The sequence below is a fragment of the Ictalurus furcatus genome, chromosome 6 (assembly GCF_023375685.1).
Source record: "Ictalurus furcatus strain D&B chromosome 6, Billie_1.0, whole genome shotgun sequence".
Classification (NCBI taxonomy): Eukaryota; Metazoa; Chordata; class Actinopteri; order Siluriformes; family Ictaluridae; genus Ictalurus; species Ictalurus furcatus.
Window position 1 is genome coordinate 33,339,462 of NC_071260.1, and position 25,710 is coordinate 33,365,171.

The 25,710-nt window shown below is 38.8% G+C and overlaps 2 protein-coding genes, 1 long non-coding RNA gene and 1 other non-coding gene across 7 annotated transcripts in view; 2 read left to right on the plus strand and 2 right to left on the minus strand.

Moving 5' to 3' along the window:
- Window positions 1-18,052, minus strand: part of LOC128609266 (uncharacterized) — a 30,655-nt gene extending 12,603 nt beyond the window's left edge. The window contains exons 1-3 of one of the 3 annotated variants that reach the window (XR_008386201.1): window positions 17,978-18,052; window positions 17,320-17,891; window positions 15,257-15,274 (exon numbers count right to left, since the gene is read on the minus strand). This is a non-coding gene — a long non-coding RNA (uncharacterized LOC128609266). Of the gene's footprint in view, window positions 1-15,256; window positions 15,275-16,840; window positions 17,118-17,319; window positions 17,892-17,977 lie in introns of those variants that run through there. The other 2 variants (XR_008386200.1, XR_008386199.1) reach the window with 2 other exon arrangements.
- On the plus strand, window positions 5,948-13,382 carry LOC128609261 (zinc-binding protein A33). Of its 2 annotated transcripts, none has more exons than XM_053627768.1 (6): window positions 5,948-6,754; window positions 7,145-7,240; window positions 7,333-7,563; window positions 7,692-7,714; window positions 7,801-7,919; window positions 11,906-13,382. In XM_053627768.1, the coding sequence occupies exons 1-6, from the start codon at window positions 6,359-6,361 to the stop codon at window positions 12,445-12,447; spliced, it is 1,407 nt and encodes a 468-aa protein (XP_053483743.1). In that variant the 5' UTR covers window positions 5,948-6,358; the 3' UTR covers window positions 12,448-13,382. The 2 variants fall into 2 exon arrangements, with proteins under 2 accessions (XP_053483743.1, XP_053483744.1); XM_053627769.1 differs by having other exon boundaries at window positions 5,948-6,673.
- Window positions 15,128-15,241, minus strand: trnal-caa (transfer RNA leucine (anticodon CAA)). The gene is made up of 2 exons: window positions 15,204-15,241; window positions 15,128-15,173 (listed from the first exon to the last, which is right to left on the minus strand). It is a non-coding gene; the product is annotated as a tRNA-Leu (tRNA).
- Window positions 18,053-18,230: 178 nt separating the features above from the next.
- On the plus strand, window positions 18,231-21,982 carry LOC128609265 (structural maintenance of chromosomes protein 2-like). The gene is made up of 6 exons (XM_053627776.1): window positions 18,231-18,399; window positions 18,519-18,622; window positions 19,111-19,257; window positions 20,544-20,636; window positions 20,819-20,998; window positions 21,159-21,982. The coding sequence occupies exons 1-6, from the start codon at window positions 18,231-18,233 to the stop codon at window positions 21,348-21,350; spliced, it is 885 nt and encodes a 294-aa protein (XP_053483751.1). The 3' UTR covers window positions 21,351-21,982.
- The last annotated feature ends 3,728 nt before the right edge of the window (window positions 21,983-25,710 follow it).

Sequence of the window (25,710 nt, forward strand, 5' to 3'; positions counted from 1 at the left end):
TTGAGTATTGGAACTATAACTGCCTGTTTCCATGTTAGTGGGATTTGTCCTGTATTCCATACCATATTGAACAGTCTTAATACTATATCAGGTGTGGTGTCTCTCATGTGATCCAACATGCTATAGCATATACCATCTTTCCCTGGTGTCGTTTGCCGTGCATTTGATGTGGCCCTTTTTAATTCAAATAGAGTAAATGGTAAGTCCAACTCTCCCCCTGATGTAGTCCTTCTTTCCACTATCCCTGGGTTTTGGGCAAGTGTCTGATCTCTACACTGCTTAGCTGTTGAGGATAGGTTTTCAGTACTGTGGATCTTCACAAAAGATTTTACCAAGAGTTCTGCTTTTTCTGCATTGCTGATCGCATTTATATTATTGCTACTCAACACTGTATTTCTACACTGTTTCTAATTCTGCTCATTTTCCTAATTGTTCTCCATATGTCTGATAGCTGGCTTTCTCTTCCAATTTTTATTGCAGAATTGTCTCCAATACCCACGTTTGGCTGATCTAATTGTTTTCCTAACTACTGCTTGTGCCCTTTTATAGTTGATCAAGGTTACCAGTGTATGGTGAGCTTTGAGTTACCTAAAAGCTTTATTTCTCTTTTTAATTACTATAGTACAGCTCTCATTCCACCATGGCATGCTCTTTCTTTGTTCAATTTTTGTCTTTTTAGGAATTGTTTCTTCAGCTGTTTGTATAATTGCCCTAGTCACTTTCCTGTTCATTTCTTCTACATCTGTAATATCCTTACTCACTAATTCCACACATTTTATTTCACTTAGCATTTGGAACATCTGCCAATCAGCTTTATCTAACCTCCACCTTGGTGTTTTCACTTCGCTATCCTGGTGTATCTCTACTCCTATCCTGGTTATTATTGGATAGTGATCACTACCTACTGTCGACTGGTCTAAAACCTCCCATAAGCTGATTCCTGCCATTTCAGTTGACGTTATCGTCAGATCAATAGCACTTTCTGTGTTATGTGAACTACTATACCGTGTGCCCTTCCCATCATTAACACATACCAGGTTTTTATCATCTATAAATTCCTCTATTACTGACCCATTTATATCTGTGTTCTTACTCCCCCATATCGTGCTGTGTGCATTAAAATCCCCACACCATACTGTTTTCCCTTGTGTCACCCCACATACTGCATTCAGTGTATCAGTGCTCAGTCTATTACAGGGATTATAAAAGTTGACTATCATTATACTGTCTTTTCCTGTCCATATTCTGACTACCACAGATTCATGTTCTTTCCCTTTATTGACTAGGTTGTATTTCACATCATTTCTTACAAAAGTTGCTACCCCTCCACCTTTACCCGTTTCCCTATCGTTTCTGATTGTAGTATATCCATAAATCACAAAGTCTAACTGTGGTTTTAACCACGTCTCTTGCACACATATTACCTGAGGATTATCTAACAGATCAGTCACAAACTTTTTGAATTCTTGTCCATTAGCTATAAGACTCCTGGCATTCCACTCCAATATAACTAGGATCATGAAGAGCCACCAGCCCATGACTGAGAATTAGAGATTCCTGCAGTTACTATTACATTTCTGACAGTATTTAGTGACATCACACTGGGCGTACTATTGTCCTAATTGCGTTTGTTTATGTGCTTTATAACAATTGGCAGATCTGCAGTAACGCAAACGATCGTGACATTGCCTCGTTTTGACAACGTATTTATGACAATCAGGTGCATTACAAACATCACAAACATATTTACACCTATGGTCTCTACGGCTAGTAAAACTGTGACAGTAGTCGCACACGTATGGTGTACCTATGAACGCTTTCAGATTCTTAATCATGAAATAATGGTCGTTGTGCAGATACAAGAACAAGGTCTTGTTATGAGGCACGTAATTGGACGTATACCGTTCCAACATACCAGTACACGTTCTATGGAACACCACTATTTTAATATTAACATTTTTAAACCAGTTTACCAGAAAATTTAAACAAAACATTTTGAAACAACTATGGTTATAAAAAACTAGTAAAAATAACACAAACAGTATACAGTATCGAATCAAGAATTAATACAAGCAAACACACAAATGTATGAAAACGTATTGTACAACTCACCTGAGTTTGTTTTTTTTAAGTATGTGTACAACCTGCTTTAACAAATCCATCATCAGGTTTTGGTTATGACCAACGTGGCGATTCTCTCCAGCATGGAGTCTCTGTGTAGCTATAATATGTTTATGCGAGATGGTGTGTCGTTGTAAAGTATCCATCACAGATTGATTATAAACACTCTGCTTCTTCTCAGTGCCGTCCAGACGCTCCTCGATGACATCAAAATGCTTTTCAAGGTCCGCAATATGTCCCTTGATTGTCTCGAAACCGGTTTGTATTAGCTCAAATAACGCTCTGTTGTCTTTAACAGCCGGTGACTCACGACTGTAAACTTCTTGGTCTGAAGGTAGAGTCTCAGAGTCGTTGTCTTCCGCAGTCAGACATTCACTGACACGTGTTTCTCCATGAGCCTGGGAAAATGCACAAGCGTCCCACGATTCAAACAACTCGTGATCCCAGCTCAAAACGGAGTCTATATCGAACTATTCAGAGGGAGCTCGTTCATTCACAACTGACTCTGAAAAAGTAAACATGAGTTAGGAAACCAGTACGAATTAGGAAGATAAAACTCTCTTTTTTTAAAGACATACTACATACCGTCTGCCGGGGAACAACTTGACCACTTACGTTCAGGCGTTGTAGGTGTCACTACGTCTGTGTCTCTCAAACAATCATCAGTCGGAGCATGTACCTGAGCGATCGTAACTGTTTTACGTTTATTCCTTCTAGGCTTTGTCGATATACTCCGGTCGCTAGCACCCACCACACAATTTTACAGGCACGAATACTTATAAATAATAACACATGTATGTACCGCTTGCCTTGTGCAGAAATTTTATTTCCTCAACGATGTCCAGAACAGACACAACGTCAGCATCACCTGCAGCGCTAGAGACCTGTTTAACCATTACAACAGTCCCATGATTCATTTATTAATAAATAAACATTCTTAATAATGTGTAATAATAACAATAAAACAACACTTACTGTTACGATAGACAGACATCTCCTATTCCTACAAAATAAAAAGCCAAAGTTTCCTAAAGCCATTAACACCCCAGACGCTAACTCATTAACATAAACAAAGTGATAGGACTATACCCCACCCCTGGTCATAAATTAAGTGTACCTACAGAACCGTCGGTCAGGAAAACACAAAGAGTCATAAATTAGGTTCACATACAGAACAGTCTGCTAGAGTCATAAATTTACGCGATCTACAGAAACTGTCTGCCGGTGAAACACGTGTGGATGGGCGGAGTGTATTGAGAGAGAGAGCTGAATTGTTTTTTAACCTCATTCCTGCTTTATCCAGCGATCGGAAGACATCTAGCGAAAAACTTGTCTTCTAGTTTAAACAATACGTGCGATTCTTTTAGACAATACTTTAACATTTACCTCCTAAAGGTTTATATTTAGAAGGTATGTAATACGCGCAATTCTTTTAAACAGCTATTTTAAAAAAATTTAAAAAAAACCTTTTACCTCCTAAATTTTTATTCAAAGTCAACCCATTCTCCCACAAAATTTAATCAACAATTGTTTTCATTTATTTCACAAACAAATTTTCTGCTCATATATGTTCACATTCAACCATCATGCTTTTTCTAACAATGTAGTTACACAAAACGAAATCCCCCACATAGCAACACACACATATACCCAATATTAACCATTTGATACTCTTTTTCTTACATCAGACATATTTCACCTAAACCATCCTTAAGCTTCAAATAAAACAATACCACAACAAAGTAATTTCAGAAAACAAACATTCTCTTATACCACAAAAAGGTATACATTTGTGTGTGATTAATACTGGGAGAAACACATTTCACAACAATCTCATTAACATAAACACATTTGTTGGGGGAGATCCCCCCCCACACCCCCTGGAAAGGAAGGACACAACGCAGACATACAGGTGCCAGAATGACCCACTGACACAGTTGATAGGGTTACCCCCCACCCCTGGTCATAAATTAGGTGTACCTACAGACCTGTCGATCAGGCGAGCACAAAGAGTTATAAATCAGCACACAACTTTGATTGACAGTTTGACACAAAGTGTATGATATAACTACCGAACAGCCTGAGCTAATGTTAGAAAATATTAGAGTTCAATAGGTGGGTTTGAATTATATGTTTTAATCTAAATGCCTTAAGTTTATTTTGTATTACAAAATGCTATTTTATTTTTATTTAATTTTGTATTGTTTATATAAGAAAGTACATTGTGTTAAAGCCAGATAAAATTGTACAAGGTGTCAAATTGTTTAACAATTTTGGCCATGTTACTTTAAGTAACTTTAATGTTACTATACTGTAAGTTTGCAGTATATACATCGTTTACATCAATAGAGAACTGTGAATGACTGAGCATCATCTCTTTAACTAGGAACAATAATTATAAAAGATAAAATTGTGTGGTTGATAAGTGCATAAGATCACACAATCCTGTACTATACCTTTATTTACAGACTTGATTAATAAGAACCGAATCACTCATACAGGAATGTAAAATCACGTCTTTGCAGTGTAAGAGTTCATCATAATCCTGTGCATGAGCTTCATTCCACATCAGGATGGTTATTGTCAGGATTCTGGACTATATAGACTTTGGTCACTAGATGGAGACATTCTGCATTTATTTTTTTCCACTTGCCTGTTAACCCACGTTATTGTTTTCACCTGACCCCGATTTACTAGATTATTTATACTCTCCATTTTCTTTGTTCATTGCTTAGTCTTCATGATTTTCATGTGAGTACCTTGCTGCACTGCCGCCCCTGTCGCTGCATCTGCCCCACTACATCTTCCCCTGTCCCATTGCTGTTGCGTTTTGCTTATTACGCGTTTTTGGACTGTACAATAAACTGTACACCGTTGGATTCAGGGGCGTCACTAGGGCTAATCATTTAGGGATCGAATGCATGTTTACACCATACGCTTACTTTTACCCCAGGGCTGGGTGAGACAGACACAGAGCGAGAGAGAGCAAAAGAGAGACAGACAGAGTGAGAGACAAAGACAGAGATAGAGGCAGACAGAGAGAGATAAACAGAGAGAGACAGAAGGACAGACAGACAGACAGAGAGAGAGAGACAGACAGACAGAGAGAGAGAGAGAGAGAACTCACCGCAGTATCTCCAGGGTACAGTGTGGATTCTGCAGTCCCTCAGAGAGCAGCTTCACTCCTGAATCTGGCAGGTTATTGCCCCTCAGATACAGTTCCCTCAGACTGGAGGATTTAGAACTGAGAAATTTGGACAGAATTGCACGGCTTTCCTTTTCAAGATTACATGAACGCAGCCTAAGAGAGATGTAATGATAAATCAGAACACTGGCATCTCATCACACACACAGTGCCTTCTGAAACTACCTCACTTCTTCTGGTTTTGCTGCAAAAACCCTAACAAGCAGAAACTACAAGTACTTAAATACAGTAATTTAGTTGGCTGTCTTAATCAGAAAAGCTCCAGCTGCAGTCTCCTCTCCACCTCCAGCAGGGGAATCATCTTTTGACGTGACCTTTTATGAGAAGTGTACGTAACTTGGATAAACTAACTCTGAAATACATTTATGTTTAAATAAAAGTATCCGTTTCCATTCAGGATTTTAATCAGTCTGTGTTTTAGTGAACATTGTAAAGCTCTTGTACTTCACTTAAGTTTAAGATTAGAATTTTTTTCACATTCAAACAGAGATAGGTTTCATATACTTAAAAATAACTCATATTGTGTTACACTACATTAAAGTTATTTTAATTATTATTTTTTATCACACAAAGGCATAAAAGATGTCTGGGGAGGCAAAAATTCACGTCCTGTTATGAAGAATGGGGCCCGATAAACTTTTTATTCTCAGTCCAGAAGACAAGTGCTGTTAATGAACTCGTATTCAGAATTTAAACAGAAGTGATCTTTATCTGCTGTTTCTGCTGTCAGTGATGAGTGGAACAGGTCATACCTGTCTCTCTAAAACTCCTCCCATTAAGGAAGTACAGAGTCCGAGACGACTGCAGTCCTTTTGCAGTGTTCTGCTCTGGTGAGTTTAGTTTTATTCTCGGTTTATGGAGAATTCTGAGTCTCATTTTCAGCTCTGTGAAAGGAAGTGATTACTAACTGGACCTGCAAAGTCGTATATTAACTTTAAACAAACCTGAAATCAGGGTGTGATTACTTTTGATCAAAGTGAAAGTGAATCTGAATATTCGGACTGGAGAGAACAACAACAGCAGCAAAATAAAATGGCTTCTAAGTTTTCAGAGGAGGATTTGTCTTGTCCTGTGTGCGGTGAAATCTTCATGGATCCTGTTGTTCTGCGCTGCAGTCACAGTGTGTGTAAAGTGTGTTGGCAGAAGTTCTGGGAGACCAAAGGATCCAGAGAATGTCCTGTTTGTAGGAGGAAGTCGTTTATGGATCCTCCCATAAGTCTGGCCTTAAAGAACCTCTGTGAGACTTTCTTACAGGAGAGAAGTCAGAGATCTTCATCAGCGTCTGAAACAGTCTGCAGTCTGCACAGTGAGAAACTCAAACTCTTCTGTCTGGATGATCAACAGCCGGTGTGTTTGGTGTGTCGAGATTCAAAAATACACACCAACCATAAATTCTGCCCCATTGATGAGGCTTTAACAGACCGTAAGGTAAATAAAATGTTCCTGTAAAAGGTACATGTAAAAAAGAGTTTATTCTACATATCAATATCTACAGGTTCAATATAAACACAGTGTAATAATTAAATAATAAATTATAATTGCCTTGTGATAAATTTAGTAACATCATAACAAATGTGAGTCTGCTATTCCATCATCTTCAGATTTTCAGCATCTGAAGTGTCTCCTGTATAAACAGGAGCAGATCTTCCATGTTAGACTAAAGCAGTGTACACCAATAAACCCACATCCTATAAGTCTACACTTTTCATTGTTTCTTCTGTACTTGGTGCATTTGAAAAGCTCTAATGAGTGCTTGTAAGAGAGAATACAGCTATTACTAAACACAGAGTCTCCATGCAGTGCGTTGATTTGTTTCAGGAGGAGCTGAAAACTGCTCTGAAGCCCCTACAGGAGAAACTGAAGATCTTTAAAGACTGTAAACTGAACTGGAGTCAGACTGCAGAACATATAAAGGTTCGAATCAATAAGATGGGTTTGATATTAGAATGATATTTTGCATCACTGCATAATCAGTTCTATTTCATTTGATTTCCTCTTCACTGCAGATTCAGGCCCAACACACAGAGCGGCAGATTAAGGAGGAGTTTGAGAAGCTTCACCAGGTTCTACGAGATGAAGAGGCAGCCAGGATAGCTGCACTGAGAGAGGAAGAGGAGCAGAAGAGTCAGATGATGAAGGAGAAGATTGAGAAGCTGAGCAGAGACATATCATCTCTTTCAGACACAATCAGAGGCGTAGAAGAGGAGATGAGAGCTGAAGACGTCTCGTTCTTACAAGTGAGGATCATTTAGTCAGTATTTATACTGTGAGAAAGTAAAACTTCTTTCCATCATCAGAAACGTCACATTTCAGTGGTGTAAAAATGTCAATCAGATCCACTGATATTTGCTTTGTTGTTTTACAGAACTACAAGGCCACAGTGAGAAGGTGAGTGATGTGCTTCCTGTCTCTCTCGTTCTCTGTGTTTCTGACTCCAAACCCACAGCAGCACTGACTCCTGAATGTTTTTGCAGAGCTCAGTGCACACTGCAGCATCCAGAGGAGCTTTCAGGACCACTGATCCATGTGGCAAAACATCTGGACAACCTGAAGTTCAGAGTCTGGGAGAAGATGCAGGACGCTGTCCAATACAGTAAGAATCTTCCTTCCTTTCTTTCTTTCTGTTTCTGTGCCTTTGTTAATAACACTAAAGTGATTTTTATAGTGATGTTTCATTTGTGTAATGTTTTGGAATTATTATTATTATTATTATTATTATTATTATTGTTACACACATATGTGGTCACCTTTTGAACTGATGTAATGTAAGGGAACTTTTATTTTGAAAGGCTTCTGATGCGTCAGACTGTTCAGTGGTTGAAGCGCGAGTGTAAAAATGGATCGTTGCAGCGGCTTACAAAAGTTTTAGATTTACAATTCTTATAAAGATTGTTTACATTTGTAATTTAAATACACCCGGTTATATATGTTTATTCATTAATATTGTAATTACAGTTATCATTTCTTTGGTTCATGCTAATGTTAGCTAGTTCCATGCTAACGCAATGTTTAAGTTAGCTTAGCTCCATCGACACAAAATGTAAAAAGGGAATCTAATGAAATGGAAAAGCCACAATGTACAGTCATAATGGGTTTTCTTTTGTAGCTTTTATTTATTATTCCTGTGTGTGTGTGTGTGTGTGTGTGTGTGTATGTGTTGCTACAAAGATTATAGATCACAAGTGTCTTGACCTTTGAAATCAAAGGTCACTTGTTGTGGTCTGTGCACCATGTTTATCAAAACCTGAATAATATGTCTCTGTCTCTCTGTCTCCCTCTCTCTTTCTTTCTGTCTCTCTGTCTCTCTCTCTCTCTCTGTTCTGTCTTTCCCTCTGTATTTATTTGTCCTTCTCACTGTCTCTCTCAATGTCTCTCTATTTCTCAGTCTGTCTCTCTTTCTCTCTGCCACTTTTTGATCCTGAAAGGCCGCCACCCCCCATGCCCCCCCATGCCCCCCCATGCCCCCCCCACACACACTTTACCGTGTGCACTGGTGTGTGTGTGTGTGCTTTTAAGTCCTCTCTTTTGTTTCTTTTGCCCTCTTAGTTACTCTATACACTGTGCTGTTTGTTCAGAAGTATGACAAGGGCATTATATTCACATTCACTCACAGACACACACACACACACACACACACACACACACACCGTGAGAGAAAAACACATTTGACATGTTAGTAATGAATGGAAAAAGTTCTACACCCACACACATTGCTTACACACACACACACACACACACACACGCACATACACCAAACACACATAAGCACACACCACACACACACACACACACACACACCACACGCACATACACACACACCACACGCACATACGCACACACCACACACACACACACACACACACACCACACGCACATACACACACACACCACACGCACATACGCACACACCACACGCACATACGCACACTCACCACACGCACAGCAAATGCATATACGCACACACACACACCACATGCACGCACATACGCACGCACACACACCAAATGCACATACGCACACACACCACACACATCACATGCACACACACCACATGCACAAACACACCACACACCCATACGCACACTCTGATTAATTTTCTAATCTGCAGAGCAGGTGTGTGTGTGTGTGTTTAATACGTCAGTAATTCAATAGTGAGAATAAGGTTAAGTAATAAGTGATATAACACTATTATCGTGATCAGTGTGAATAATAAGTTACCATGTCCTCCATTAATATTGGCACCCTTGGTAAATTTGAGCAAAGAAGGCTGTGAAAAATTGTCTTTATTGTTTAAACTTTTGATCTTCTGTTAAAATATTTAGCAGAAATACTCTGCTCTCATGGATATCAAACAATAATGAACACAACACAGGTTTATTACAAAAAATCATTTGTTAAATATACGTGTGCAACAATTATTGGCACCCTTTTCGGCAATACATTGTGTAACCTCCTTTAGCCAAGATAACAGCTCTGAGTCTTCTCCTATAATGCCTGATGAGGTTGGAGAATACATGGCAAGGGATCTGAGAGCGTTCCTCCATACAGAATCTCTCCAGATCCTTCCAATTTCGAGGTCTACACAGGTGGAATCTCCTCTTCAGTTCACCCCACAGGTTTTCTATGGGTTTCAGGTCAGGGGACTGGGATGGTCATGGCAGGACCTTGATTTTTTCAGTAAACCATTTTTGTGTTGATTTTGATGTATATTTTTGATCCTTGTCCTGCTGGAAGATCCAACCACGGCCCATTTGAAGCTTTCTGGCAGAGGCAGTCAGGTTTTCATTTCATATCTGTTGATATTTGATAGAGTCCATGATGCCATGTATCCTAACAAAATGTCCAGGTCCTCTGGCAGAAAAACAGTCCCAAAACATTAAAGTGCCTCCACCATATTTAACCGTGGGCATGAGGTACTTTTCCATACGGCTACCTCTCTGTGTGCTCCAAATCCACCTCTGGTGTTTATTACCAAAAAGCTCTATTCTGGTTTCATCTGACCATAGAACCCGATCCCATTTGAAGTTTCAGTAGTGTCTGGCACACTGAAGATACTCGAGTTTGTTTTTGGATGAGAGTAGAGGCTTTTTTCTTGAAACCCTTCCAAACAACTTATGGTGATGTAGGTGACTTCAGATTGTAGTTTTGGAGAATTTCTGACCCCAAGACGCTTAACTAACTACTGCAGTTCTTCAGTTGTGATCCTTGGAGATTTTTTGGCCACTCGAACCGTCCTCTTCACAGTGCGCTGAGACGATATAGACACACGTCCAGTTCAACAATAAAGATAATAATTTTTCACAGCTTTATTTGCGCATATTTACCAAGGATGCCAATATTAGTAGAGGGCATATGTATATGACAGTGTTATTGGAATTAGTGTGAATAATAAGTGATATGAGAGTGTTGTTGTGATTAGCATGACCCTGAGTGTCTCAGCATTAGCGACTGCAGTGTCTGACAGAGTGTTTGCTTCTGTTGCTTCAAAATTCCTTGCTTACAAAAGCCTGAAGAAGCGACTAACGTGACTGAGCTGTGACAACAATGAATTTTTACTGCTTAACCATTTCTGATTGGTTCATGGCTACTGACTCTCCAGATTATCACTACTGAATCTGGCACAGAGAACACACACTGTCCAGTGTCTCTAATGCTGTAGCTAGAATCTGGCCCAACGAGCTGCTTTTCTGCAAAATCATTTTTTACAAATTCATGTGATGGGATAAACCGTGTGTAGAAAACTACGACGAGTCACTGAATTATGGCCAATTGTTTTTCTCATGCATTGTCCTAGCTTTTTTTTTCCACAAGTATTCACTTTGCTCCTCAATCAGACCATTCTCAACCAATCTAGACCAAGCTAATATTTACAAGGTGTATTTATCATATTTTTCATCTGCAGGAAGTCAAAGATCAGGTCCATGTCTCAGTCAGTGCTAATAAACTCATGAGCTCGTCACACGCTGCAGTGTGTATCACTCATTGTAAAGTTGATTACTCTTTAAAGGCATAGCAGTAAATCAATAACAAGTACTACGCAATATGATGTTACTTTTTGACTCTCTTTGTGTGTATGTTTTTTATATCTTGGTAGGGACTAAATGTTCCCACAAGGTCAAAGCTGTCAGATATTCCTGTCCCTGTGGGGACATTCGGTTAATCCCTATCAGACGAACTGCTTTTTTAAAAAAAATAATGATAATAATTATGTTGAACGTCTGAAAGACAAGTTAGTTCCTGTTAGAAATTTTCAGTTTTGACCTTGTGGGTACATTTGGTTGGTCCCCATAAGGCAAATTCTTTTCTTTCTTGTTTTTTTTTCAGTGTGTTTTGTTTTTACAAAAACTACAGCTTTTATTTAAAAAGTTTTTTTGTTGTTGTTGTTTTTTGTTTTTTTAAAGTCCCAAAATGTTTGCTTTGTTTACTGAGGTCCTGAGTTTAGAGTTAGGTTTAGACGTAGGTGTAGATTACATTAATTAGTTACGTTCATAATTATATCAGTTGAAGGTCCTCACAAATGTAGTATGACAAATACATGTGTGTGTGTGTGTGTGTGTGTGTGTGTGTGTGTGTTTTCAGCACCTGTAACTCTGGACCCCAACACTGCTCATCCTAATCTCATTGTATCTGATGATCTGACCAGCGTGAGACGCAGTGAAGAGGAACAGAAGCTTCCTGATAATCCAGAGAGAATTGATGGTTTGTGTATCCTGGGCTCTGAGGTCTTTAACTCAGGGACACACTGCTGGGACGTTGAAGTAGGAGACTGTACACTGTGGTTTGTGGGTGTGATGACAGAATCTGCTCATAGGAAGGGAAATATATTCTCCAGAAGTGGAATCTGGTGTGTATGGTATTCTGGTGGTAAATATAGAACATGGTCTACACCACAGCCAGACACTCTCCTCTCAGTAACACAGAAGCTCCAGAGGATCAGAGTGCAGCTGGACTGGAACAGAGGAAAGCTGTTGTTCTCTGACCCTCTCACTAACACACACATACACACTATCACACACACATTTACTGACAAATTACTGCCACTTATAGCTGTTGGTTGTAATAAATCTCCTGTAAAGATCCTCCCACTTCAGTGCTCTGTAAGAGTGAATCAGATCAGTTAGAGCTGATATTGTTTTATTCCAATTCATTAATGAAATATTGCTGATGAAAAGATTCATGTTCTTTGTGAAAGTCTGTTTTTACTGAAGCTCTGAACACTTCTTTGTGGAATTTATTTTGAAGTGTGTAACGACACAAGACGGTTAACAGGAAGTAAGCGCAGGAGCAATGTCTTTATTAATAAACCAAGCAAACAAAACACAGGGAACGCGGTCTATACTGAACTAGACTAGCTAGATTAAACATGGGACTAGAGTCTAGGCATTACACGAAAACAGGACATGGAAATAAGACCGCTAGCATGCTGCACGCATTCGCTACTACATTCAAACATATAGATCTAATACTGCGCAAAGTGCACAGCAACACAAGGGGTTTAAATAACCAACATAATTAAACTAAATCACCGACACCTGGAGTAAATCAACCAATGCTTGCACACAGGGAGAATCAAAACAAACGAACCGCGCGTGTCCATATACAAGAGTCTCGTGCACGCGCGCTCTGCAGCAGTCTTTGCGCTTCGACGCCGCAGCGCCCTCTGCCGGCGGTAGCGTAACAAAGTGTTCTATTATTATTTCGACTCACCTTATCAATTACATCAAAATAATGTGAAAACTCAAAATAATAAGATAATATCTCGGATATTAATATATCTTGAAATTCCAAGATATTCATTGAAATATTTTAAGTGAAAATAACGACCTACTGCGTTGAAATAATGAATTATTAAATAAAAAATAATGGGATAAAGTTCAAATAACTCCATAGTACATTTCCCCACAACTTTCAGTTCAGGGCTTCCAGAAACAAATAAACTACAGAATGAATTTTAAATCATAAAAATATGTTTAAACATAGATCTCTATCTCTATTCATTTTATTCCTGAATTTAAATCATTGTAAATAAACTGAGGCTTTGAAGACTGGTGTCTTTACTGTATTTGTATTGTTAGTGCTATGCTGTTAATCCTGGGTGAAATGTTTAGCTGGATGTGTGTGTGTTATGTGTGAAACTTTCCAGTGGAGGAGATTTCAAATTGAGCTCTAAGTTTCCCTCCACCAGCAGTTTGTGGTTGTGTAAAGATCAGATGGATCTGTATGTTAATCCTGCATTAGGTGCTGATTCACAATTTAAAATACAATTCAACATATTAAATAAATAATATATACAAATATAACAACATGAAAGAAGTTTGTTTGAAATCTTTGCAATTTTATTAAAAATAAAAAACTAAAAAAGCACATGTACATAACTATTCACAGCCTTTGCCATGACACTCAAAATTGAGCTCAGGTGCATCCTGTTTCCACTGATCATCCTTGAGATGTTTCTACAACTTTACTGGGGTCCACCTGTGGTAAATTCAGTTGATTGGACATGATTTGGAAAGGCACACACCTGACCAAAGATTGAACACTTTGGCCTGAATGGCAAGCATCATGTCTGGAGGAAACCAGGCAGCACTCATCACCTGGCTAATACCATCCCTACAGTGAAGCATGGTGGTGGCAGCATCATGCTGCGGGAATGTTTTTCAGCGGCAGGAACTGGGAGACTAGTCAGGATCGAGGGAAAGATGAATGCAGCAATGTACAGAGACATCCATGATGAAAACCTGCTCCAGAGCGCTCTGGACCTCAGACTGGGGTGAAGGTTCATCTTCCAACAGGACAGCGAGCCTAAGCACACAGTCAAGATAACAAAGGAGTGGCTACAGGACAACTCTGTGAATGTCCTTGAGTGGCCCAGCCAGAGTCCGGACTTGAACCCCATTGAACATCTCTGGAGAGATCTGAAAATGGCTGTGCACCGACGCTCCCCATCCAACCTGATGGAGCTTGAGAGGTTCTGCAAAGAAGAATGGGAGAAACTGCCCAAAAATAGGTGTGCCAAGCTTGTAGCATCATTCTTAAAAAGACTTGAGGCTGTAATTGGTGCCAAAGGTGCTTCAACAAAGTACTGAGCAAAGGCTGTGAATACTTACTGTATGTACATGTGCTTTTTTGGTTTTTTATTTTTAATAAATTTGCAAAGATTTCAAACAAACTTCTTTCATGTTGTCATTATGGGGTATTGTTTGTAGAATTTTGAGGAAAATAATGAATTTAATCCATTTTGGAATAAGGCTGTAACATAACAGAATGTGGGAAAAGTGAAGCGCTGTGAATATTTTCCGGATACACTGTACTCACAGGTACCGTGGATCCACATACATACACATATCATTCGTCCACCGGCTAAATGTTGCGATCACTTTACAGTGCCGCTCTAAGATTATAAAAACAACAAATTAGCCTTGACGTGTTCACCTCATTATGCCATAACAAAGCCTGAATGTACCTGAACGGAAGTGGGAACCAGAAATGCCAGGGACGCGAGGGACTCGGAATCACCAAGACACCTATCTGCTTGCTGAAATAGGGGTCCTTAAATAATCGGGTAGCTCTCATCCTATTGGTCTGCCGAAACCATATCCCAAGCAGAGCCAATAGGATAGCCAAATCACTTACCCTGCCACACATATAAATAAGTTCTCCTCTCATTTAAACTTTTCCAGTGTTGAGTGTCTTCATCTTTAATTTACTGAATACGTACAAAATACATTTTAAAATCCTAACTTCATTTATTTAATATTCACACACGGGTTTTTTACAGGGAATAAAATATAAAAAAAATCCTGTCAGAAATGGGATTTGAACCCACACCTCCATTTAGAGACCAGAATCCTCCTTTAACCAGGGAAAAGGTCTGAATTTTGAATCTGGCGCCTTAGACCGCTCAGCCATCCTGACACTACAGCTGTGTTTTTCCTCCCTTTTTTCCACCTGTTTACAAACACAATCATTAGACCGCTGACCTGAAACAGAGTAAATACAACACAGTGCACAATACTCTGAGCTTTGGAGAAAAGGATTCTGTCCCAGTTTACTTGGCCAGATCTTTTTTTCGTGCGTTGTTTAGAGAACAGAGTTATCACTGCATGTTTGTTTTCACACAGATGTCATTAAAGCTACATTAACCCTTGTGCATCAATTAAAAAAAGTTACACATACGTCCATAGAGGACAAAAATGTCCATGTCCAAAAACGGTCATGAAAATATTATATAATACAGTTCTAATCATAATTACCCAACATTCATTCATTTTCAGAATTTTAACCCTTTAAACACCGGTTTCTTCAAAGCTCAGTGACCTTCTTTCACTCATATACATGGGGTGGGATTTGTGATTTCCAGTACATCATCTGTTTCTCTCAAACTGTTCACACACACAACATTTTCAGTACACACACACACACACACACACCACATCTCTGATCCTCCCCCCCACCCCCACCACACACACACAATTATATCTGCATCATTTATTCAGTTGGTCTGTAGCGCTCTATAATAAATCAGAATCAGAAAAATGTAAAAGCATGTACAGGTGCATCTTAAAAGATTAGAATATCGTGGTATGGTTGTTTTTCCCGTAATTTAATTCAAAAAGTGGAACTTATTTTCTAGATTCATTACACATAAAGTGAAATATTTCAAGCTTTTTTTGTTTTAATCTCGATGATTACGGCTTACAGCTCACGGAAGTGAAAAATCCAGTATCTCAAAATATTAGAATAAAGAATTTATAATACAGAAATGTCGACCTGAGATGACTCTAATCAGCTAATTAACTGTCTGAACTAGTCTCGCCTCTGATCAGAGTCCAATCTAAACTTTGCACTCGATTCTAGATTCACAACAACTCAGAATTATTTTTAATCGACTCCCAATCAGACTAACACACCTTCTCTTTGCATCAGACGGTCTGATCTTGGGCTGAATTTGCTGGGACTGACAGTCCTGGACTAATCGACAGTCGTGTGAAATCTGTGCTGTTGGTAGATGATTTTCCGTACGGTGGAACGATGTATTTCAAATAATTTGGAGATATTTTTAAATTACTTGCCAGACTAATAGGCATCCACAACCTTTAATCTGAAGTCCTTACAGAACTCTTTAGATCTTGGCATCATGACACCACACACCTCAATAACAAAGGGAACTCCAGACACTAGATATGAGAGGGGTATAAATAAGACCAATTCCACCTGCACTCTCTAATCAGGTTCTAATCACTGGAACCTGATCTTCAACACCTGATTCTAATGTTATGGATTAGAACATTGATAAATGTAGAACTGTGATATGTAGAACTGTAGAAATGTAGAACTGTGATAAATGTAGGGGTGTACTTACTTTTTACATGCGACTGATGTTTTTTGTTCATTTAAATTGTGAAAATTATATAAAACGTAAATGTTATGTATCATGTGATAGAGTATCAGCTTTATTAATATCACTGTTTCACAGAGGATCACATGTTTGCTTCTCCAAATATGTTTAAAAAAAAATCATTTCCATGGGGTGTACTTATTTTTTCACATGACTCTAGATAGATAGATCACTTTATTAATCCCAGAGGGAAATCCACATATTACAGCAGCACAGAGAGTTAGAAGTATACTAAAGTAATTTAACATTATAAATGAAACAAATAAGAATAAATATACGTGTGTATCGACGCGCTCGCTTCGTCGGTCATTATCTTCCAGGACTGAGCCGTTCTAAAAGTGAGGGTTGTTGCGTTCGCATTCAGACACTGCAGCGTATGGCGAGAACCGCGACCTCAATATACGAGATATAAACTAATTATCAAAACTACATATATTCATTACTATTTAACAATAACGCAGGAACGCCACCGAGTGTAGAGAAGTAAAGGTACATTTTTGTAATTAAAAATGAACTTGAGTAAGAGTATAAGTACGGCCAGTTAAACCTACTCTTAAAATCACATTGTTTTTGTATATAGAGTGTTACTTCCCACCTCTGGAAATACTGCAGCTGGAAAATATAATCATTTCTTTTCTCTTTTTGTTTGTCCGGAACATCCAGAGCACATCACATTCATGCAGCACTACAGCTCTGTCCTTTGGATCAGTTTCACCTCGCAGGTCAGTTTAGCAGCTCAGTTTAGCAGCTCAGTACAGCATTTATCTTCACAACACGCCTCTCGCAGTCAAGTTCAACACCGACTCTCTATCAACATGAGACTAACTCAAAACATGTTAATAAAATACAAAAGATATAAATAACAAATGTTATCACTTTGTATTCTATTACATTCAATTATATTGTTAATAACAGTTCATTTTAAACTTAATACATATTAAAATGAAATATAAATCATATGGAAGCACATTTATCATTAACTGTCACACAACAGCAAAAAAAAAAAACATATTCCATGAAAGAAAGGAAAACAAGCGCCCACAGCCATCATGAAAAATGTCCTGTACCACAACAACCTAATACAATGAACTTGATTAAAATAATACATTTACTGAACATGCACCACCAGCAGCAGACCACAACAAACTCTCCACATCAGCGTAAACTCTAAAAGGGTAAATAAAACATTAGCTCAGCCTACTCACTTGGAGTACTGATGCAATAATTAGGAAGAAAAGGTCACACACACATACATATATAATTGTGTCTTGCTGTCGGTCCTGTTTGTGTACACACTGGAAGCTTCACTAATCAAGTCCCTGTGTGTGAGCACTTGGTAATGACGCTGATTCTGATTCTAAAACCTGGGTGATGATGGAACTTGAGAATATTCTGGAATGACGCGACAGAAGAAGCCGCTGTAAAAAGATGAGCAGAAAGGCGGAGTCTCAGTGTTTAACTTGAATTTTCTAACTAACATGCTGTTTAATCGAGTTCAGTGCTACAATGCGGAATTTAATGAGTTCAGCTCGCTCTCTGGCAGCAGAGCTTCCAGTGCGCCCCCTGCTGTATGCGGCTGGAGCTGCAGTCACGGCCGCAGGGGTTTATTATTATTTTAAGAAGCGTGAAGATGGAGAGAGAACAGCGGAGCTCGCGGACACACCTCTCACCGAGGGTACACCATCTCTCTCTCTCTCTCTCTCTCTCTGTATTTCTTTCTTTCTCAGTCACAGTTCTCTCTGTTTTTATACAAACGATGAGTGCAGGTTAATGTGGTGTTGTGTTTGTATTTAGACCCAGTGCAGATGGTGTGTGCAGAGTCTGCTTTGGTGGAGTCAGACTTGATGTCTGATGTGGATGGAGTCAGAGTCACAGAGACTGACAGCGCTGTCCCTGAGGTACTCCCCAAACCACAATCACTTCCATCTCTACTTCTACATTATGGACACACTGCTGACTTTTTGTTTTAGTCCTGGATGAGACCTGTGGGAAAATGTTCCTGATCTGTTTTAAAAACTCCCTTCAGGCTCTACTTCCCGCACATCCTCTGGGGCAACCCCAAACACTCTTAAATAAGAGTTAAATCATCTAACACGAGATTAAATGGAATGTTCTTCACTAGATAACTCCGATAACTAAGTATTAAAATGTTGTCAGCAGGAGCTAGGTATTGTCATGTGGCAGCACCGTAATGAGCTAGTCTGTTCAGACACTCACCGTCCACTTTATTAGGAACACCTGCACATTCATGCAGTTATCTAATCAGCCAATCATGTGGCAGCACCGTAATGCATAAAACCATGGATTCTTTGTCAGTCCTCAGAAATGTCTGAATGTGTGTGTAAACGAAAACAACAATTACAACATTTGCATGGTGCACTTTCAGGTTTCTCTGAGGGAGGCTGAGGAGAAGAATCAGAAGGACGAGGTGCCCAGTGCTCCGGTGGACAGCGAGAGGTCCAAACTGGAGGACAGAGTGAGGGAGTTGGAGGAACTGTGTGAGATACTCAGAGAGTGTGATATAAAAACCAAAGTGAGCTACAAAAGCCTCATATAAATAGTACTTTTCAAAATAATAAGAGAACCAAACAATATGGCAAATACTGACAAAATAATATCTGCACACTATGCAGTGCAAAGTGAAAGTGATGCTCACCTGTTTGGAGCCTGAGGGGCGTGAGCAGTGACAGCTGGACGTGCTGTCTGATAGAATTAGGGCTGCAACTAACAGTTATTTTGATAATCGTTTAATATGTCGATTATTTCTTCGATTAATCGATTAGTTGGATTAAAAGTTCAGTTTTAATTTCTGTATTTTTTCGAAAAAAACATGTTATTTCACATTCTGCCCAATGTTGTCCTTCAAACACTGTGGAAATTGAAGGCTGTGATAAAGGTATTAAATGTATCTATGTGGACTATGCTATACATTGTGCAAAGGATTTAAAAAAAAATAACATTATATTTTGAAAACAAAAAAACAATTGATTGTCCACAAGTTTTAAAGCATTAAAGCAAGTTAAATCACTATATTTAAACACAAACAGTAACACACACATTCACTCATTTGTATACAGTAGCATGTTACTTTATTCTGTAAATGTACACACTTTTTATATTTAAATACAATTACATGTTATGAACTAATTGATAATGAAATTCATTCTCGATTATTTTCATTGTCGATTCTATCGACATATGCAAATCCTTATTCTCTTTAAGGCTAGAATTATACAAATGCGGGTACTTTCTAACCTGCACTCGTTTCCGTCTCTTCCGTCTATTCAGTTTTTTTCTTCAACTGCCTTGAGAGTCAACGGCACTGTTTCCACCTTGTGGAACAACTAAATAGTGCAAAAGAATTCAATCCGCGTGTGCGACCTGCGCGTACAAAGTACACGTGATTAGAAAAATCGGGCGGAGTGCGTACAGTACGCGCGTACTCTGCTGATCACATTTGCGTCACGCGTTCTGTACGCTGTTCCTAGCGTACGCATAAAAAGTGAAGCATATTTTCTACTTAAGGACTGAAAGGCAGAAACGGAAGTCATTTTGACTCACTCCTATCCCAGTAAAAATATTTAATTCTATATAATATTATTAGTAATACGTGACAGAATATTCCATATATAAACCTGCAGTAATTCATGCAAGTTATATAATTTGAAGCTGATGAATTCGAGGAATACATTAGTTAGTCTTCTTATGAGTAGATTTACACACACTCTGGAACAAGTTTGAAAAAGTTTCAAAAAGTTTGAAAAGGTGAAAAGTAAGCACTAAATTTTAAACCTCTTCTGCTCCATGGCTGTGTTTTAGGAGTATGAGCAGGAGCGAGAGGCTCACAGTTTCCTGAAGTCTCAGTACGATCAGATGAAGGAAACTTTAACACACAACGAGGAGTCATTGAAGGTAAGATTTATTCCGTGTGTGTGTGTGTGTGTGTGTTTCCATTCTCATGTCAGGTTTTTTGGGACATTTTATCTCTTATCCCGAAACCACTTCAAGCTGTTCTAATGAGTGATGAGATGAATCCTCAGAAGTGTCTGAATGTGTGTGTAGAAGTAAATTAAGCCAACATGTTTTGGTTGTAGAACTTGCAGGTCTCTCTGGCTGAAGCTGAGAGGAAGTACAAGCAGGTGCTGGAGTCCAGTGCTCAGCTAGAGAAAGAGAACTTCCACCTGACATCTGACTCGGACAAGCTGCAAGACTCCGTGCAGGATTATGTGGAAGCGCTCTGTGAGGCACACAAGAAGTGTCACATGATAACAATGGTGAGGAAATGCTTGCATTAACAGTTCCTTTAGCAATAATGTGAGTACTCACAGTGAGCCTCATTTATCATTCTTTTAGTAAAGTTGTGTATAATTGTTTGTGTATGTCAACAACAATTACTAAAGTTTAAACCTCTTCTGCTCCATGGCTGTGTTTTAGGAGTGTGAGCAAGAGCAAGAGGCTCATCGTATCCTGAAATCCGAGTATGAAGAGATGAGGGAATATTTAACACACGCCAAGGAGTCACTAAATGTCATTTTTCTGTGTTTGTGTGTGTGTGTGTGTGTGTGTGTGTGTGTGTGTGTGTGTACCACATCAGGATGGTTATTGTTAGGATTCAGGAATATATAGACTTTGGTCACTAGATGGAGACATTCTGCATTTGTGTTTTCCCTTTTTCCACTTGCCTGTTAATCTGTGTTATTGTTTTCACCTGACTCCGATTTACTAGATTATTTATACTCTCCATTTTCTTTATTCATTACTTAATCTTAGTGTTTTTCATATGAGTACCTTACTGCACTACTGCCCCAGCCCCACTGCATCTGCCCCTTCCACCACTGCTGTTGTGTTTTGCTTGTTAGGGTCATTCTACAGAACTGTGAAGCTGAGGAGCCTGTAGATCCATGAACCCCAAATACCTGCCAGGGGTGGTGTCTAACACCTGACTTACTACTTACTGTAACCCAATGGTTTCTGTAAACTGTGTTTTCATTCATGGCATTTGGCAGACGCCCTTATCCTTACATGAATCTCATTTATACATCTGAACAGTTGAGTGTTAAGGGCCTTGATCTAGGACCCAACAGTGGCAGCTTGGTGTTGCTGGGGTTTGAACTCATGACGTTCGTCTGACTTGTTCGATAAGCGAATATTCAGAGTGATATCGGTCGATACCGATAGTTCTGCCTTTTATGCCTGCTTTATGCCTACTACTCTACAAATATATTTTTCTGTGCAATATATATATATATATATATATATACTACTTTTTGTCGACTCATCTTCATTTAAATCTTTAAACGGTGTACTGATGCTTTAATTCAGTGCGAGCAGCGCGATAAAAAAAAAAATAGACTCGACGCTGAAACTCCCGCTTCACTGCTGCAGCGTCCGGTGTAAAACTTTATCAGTGCAGAGATTACAGAGATTACACACTGCAGTTTTGTCGTCATTCCACACAAGAGACATCATCTTTACACACAGCACGCAATCCATGTGTTTTCCCGCCCTCTTTTGATTGACAGGATATAATTGGCCCTGACCATCGGATGTTTTTAAAGTTTCACCCGATGGCACATAGCGTGAAAAATAGCCTTTATCGGCCGATAATCAGTATCGGAACATCAGTGCATCTCTACTTCTGACCTATTAGTGCTATTAGCTGTGGTTGTGTGAGGGGAAAATGGAGGAGAAGTGCTCCTTAGAAGCCACGCGGCCGGATCAATGCATGATATTTGTTGGGAGGGCAGGAGAAAGTGATGTTTATGTTGGGCACTAACAGTAAGCACTACATCACTGTTATTGTACGACTTCCAGAATATCCAGGTGTTAATGATACTGCCTCTGGTGGTTAGGAGGGGTGAAATGGAACTACTCACGATGAAGGATGGACGCAATAAACACTCTGACAAAAATAAAGGTTTAAATATCAAATCTGTACTAGTTTTATATTTTGATTTTATTGACATTATTATGTAAATAAACTTTATTTATATAGCACTTTTCATGCATAAAAATGCAGCTCAAGCTACTTCACCTTAATAAATAAAATGAATAAACATATAGCCCATGTATGTAAAACAAACAACCAATAAAACCATAATAAAAACATAATAGGTTCACAGACCATAAATTCTTCTAGTACAACATTTAATATTATTGAGTTAAATATCTTGGTTCACAAGACAGCTACAAATGACTTGATTTCAGGCAAAAATAGAAAATTACACATTATCTTAGAGCTTTTTCTGAAGTTTCACTGCATCATACGTGCAGTGCAGAGAGAGATCCATGATATTGTCCACAATTCCACACCATCGAAGAGTTTAACTTCATTTTTAAACCTTCCCCTGAAGCGTGCACTGTGTCCTGCTCTTTTACACCGTTCCTATGGCACTGCGCGCTGAGATGATGGTGCAGTGTGTGTTCCAGCACGGGAGAACGGATCTGATCAGAGTTCTGCTGCTGACATCTGCAGTGTGTGTGAGACAATTCAACTGTACATGCAAAAACATTTACACTGCAGTTTCAACACCCTCTTGACCATACACTCCTAAACATTACACATCCATTAAAGGTTCTTTAGAGCACAGGTTCTCAAACTTTTTGCAGTCCCTGCACATTTAGCTGTATCATAAATTCTGCTGGACAGATTTATTTTTGAAGCATAGGGTCATAACAGTTGGGTCCATAAGTATTTGGACAATGACAATTGTTATGATTTTGCGTCTGTACACCACCACAATGGATTTGAAAGAAGGCAGTCAAGATGTGATTGAAGTATAGATTTTCAGCTTTAATTCAAGGGGTTTAACAAAAATATTACATTAACTGTTTAGAAATTACAGCATTATTACTATAATTATTATTATTGTTATTAATAATAATAATAATAATAATAATAATAATAATAATAATAATTCTATATACCAGGTTGACAACCGTATATCTGTCTTTATTGGTTTTGAATTAGTCTCATTAAAAGTCCAATTTCTTTGTTTTCAGCATTCAGTAACTCACATTTTAAAATCCAGATTTCGATCAAGTATCTACACTCAAAGAGCCCTTTATTAGGAACACATGTACACCTATTAATTCATGCAATTATCTAATCAGCCAACCATGTGGCAGCAGTGCAATGCACAAAATCATGCACATACGGGCCAGAAGCTTCAGGTAACGTTCCCATACACCATCAGCATGGGGAAAACATGTGATCTCAGTGATTTTGTTCGTGACATGATTGTTGGTGCTAAATGAGCTGGTTTAAGTATTTCTATAACTGCTGAGCTCCTGGGATTTTCATGCACAACAATATTCAGAATGTTGAAATAAAGAAAAAAATCCAGTGAGGGCAGTTCTGCAGATGGAAACTTCTTTGTTGATGAGAGAGGTCAACAGCGAATGACCTGACAGGTTCAAGCTGACACAAAGGCTACAGTAATTAGGTTAACCACTGTGTTCAATTGTGGTGAGCAGAAAAGCATCTCAGAATACACAACACGTCGAACCTTGAGGTGTATGGGCTACAACAGCAGAAGACCACGTCCAGTTCCACTCCTGTCACCCAAGAACAGAAAGCTGAGGCTGCAGAGAGCACAGGCTCACCAGAACTGGACAGGTGAAGACTGGAAATCGTAGCCTGGTCTGAATCTTGATTTCTGCTGAGGCACACAGATGGGGGTCAGAATATGATACAAACAGCATGAAAAATGTCATAACACACTGCTTTCATGAACATGACAATGAGTTCTATGTTCTTCAGTGTTCTTCCCAGTCACCAGATCTAAATCCAGTAGAACACCTTTGGGATGTGGAAGAATGTGAGATTCACAGCATTAAAGTGCACCTGAAAAATGTGCAGGAATTGTGTGATGAAATCATGTCAACATTGGCCGGATTTTCAAAGGAATGGTTCCCACCCATATTGATCCTTAGACATCATTATACGCAAACAGCCCTGGGGTAAAATAAGCGTACGGTGTAAAATGCACTCGAGCCCCAAATGATTAGCCCTAGTGACACCCCTGCATCCAACTGTGTACAGATTAATGTAAAGTCCAAAAAAGGTAATAAGCAAAACACAACAGCGGTAGCGGTGGCGGTGGCAGTGGTGGCTGTGGTGGAAGCGGCAAGGGCAGTAGTGCGGCAATGTATTCACATAAAAAACATGAAGACTAAGCATTGAACAAAGAAAATGGAGAGTATAAATAATCTAGTAAATCGGGGTCAGGTGAAAACAATAACGTGGGTTAACGTGGGAAAAAAGGAGAAAAAAAATGTCTCCATCTAGTGACCAAAGTCTATATAGTCCAGAATCCTAACAATAACCATCCTGATGTGGAATGAAGCTCATGCAGAGGATTATGATGAACACTTACACTGCAAAGACATGATGTGATTTTACATTCCTGTATGTGTGATTTGGTTCTTATTAATCAAGTCTGTAAATAAAGGTATAGTACAGAATTGTGTGATCTTGTGCACTTAAAAACCACACAATTTTATCTTTTATAATTATTGTTCCTAGTTAAAGAGATGATGCTCAGTAATTCACAGTTCTCTATTGATGTAAACACTGTATATACTGCAAACTTACAGTATAGGAACATTAAAGTTACTTAAAGTAACATGTTTAACATAATTGTTAAACAATTTGACACCTTGTACAATTTTATCTGGCTTTAACACAATGTACTTTCTTATATAAACAATACAAAATAAAATAAAAATAAAATAACATTTTGTAATACAAAATAAACTTAAGGCATTTAGATTAAAACATATAATTCAAACCCACCAATTGAACTCTAATATTTTCTAATATTAGCTCAGGCTGTTCGGTAGTTATATCATACACTTTCTGTCAAACTGTCAATCAAAGTTGTGTGCTGATTTATAACTCTTTGTGCTCCCCTGATCGACAGGTCTGTAGGTACACCTAATCTATGACCAGGGTTGAGGGGTAACCCTATCGACTGTATCAATG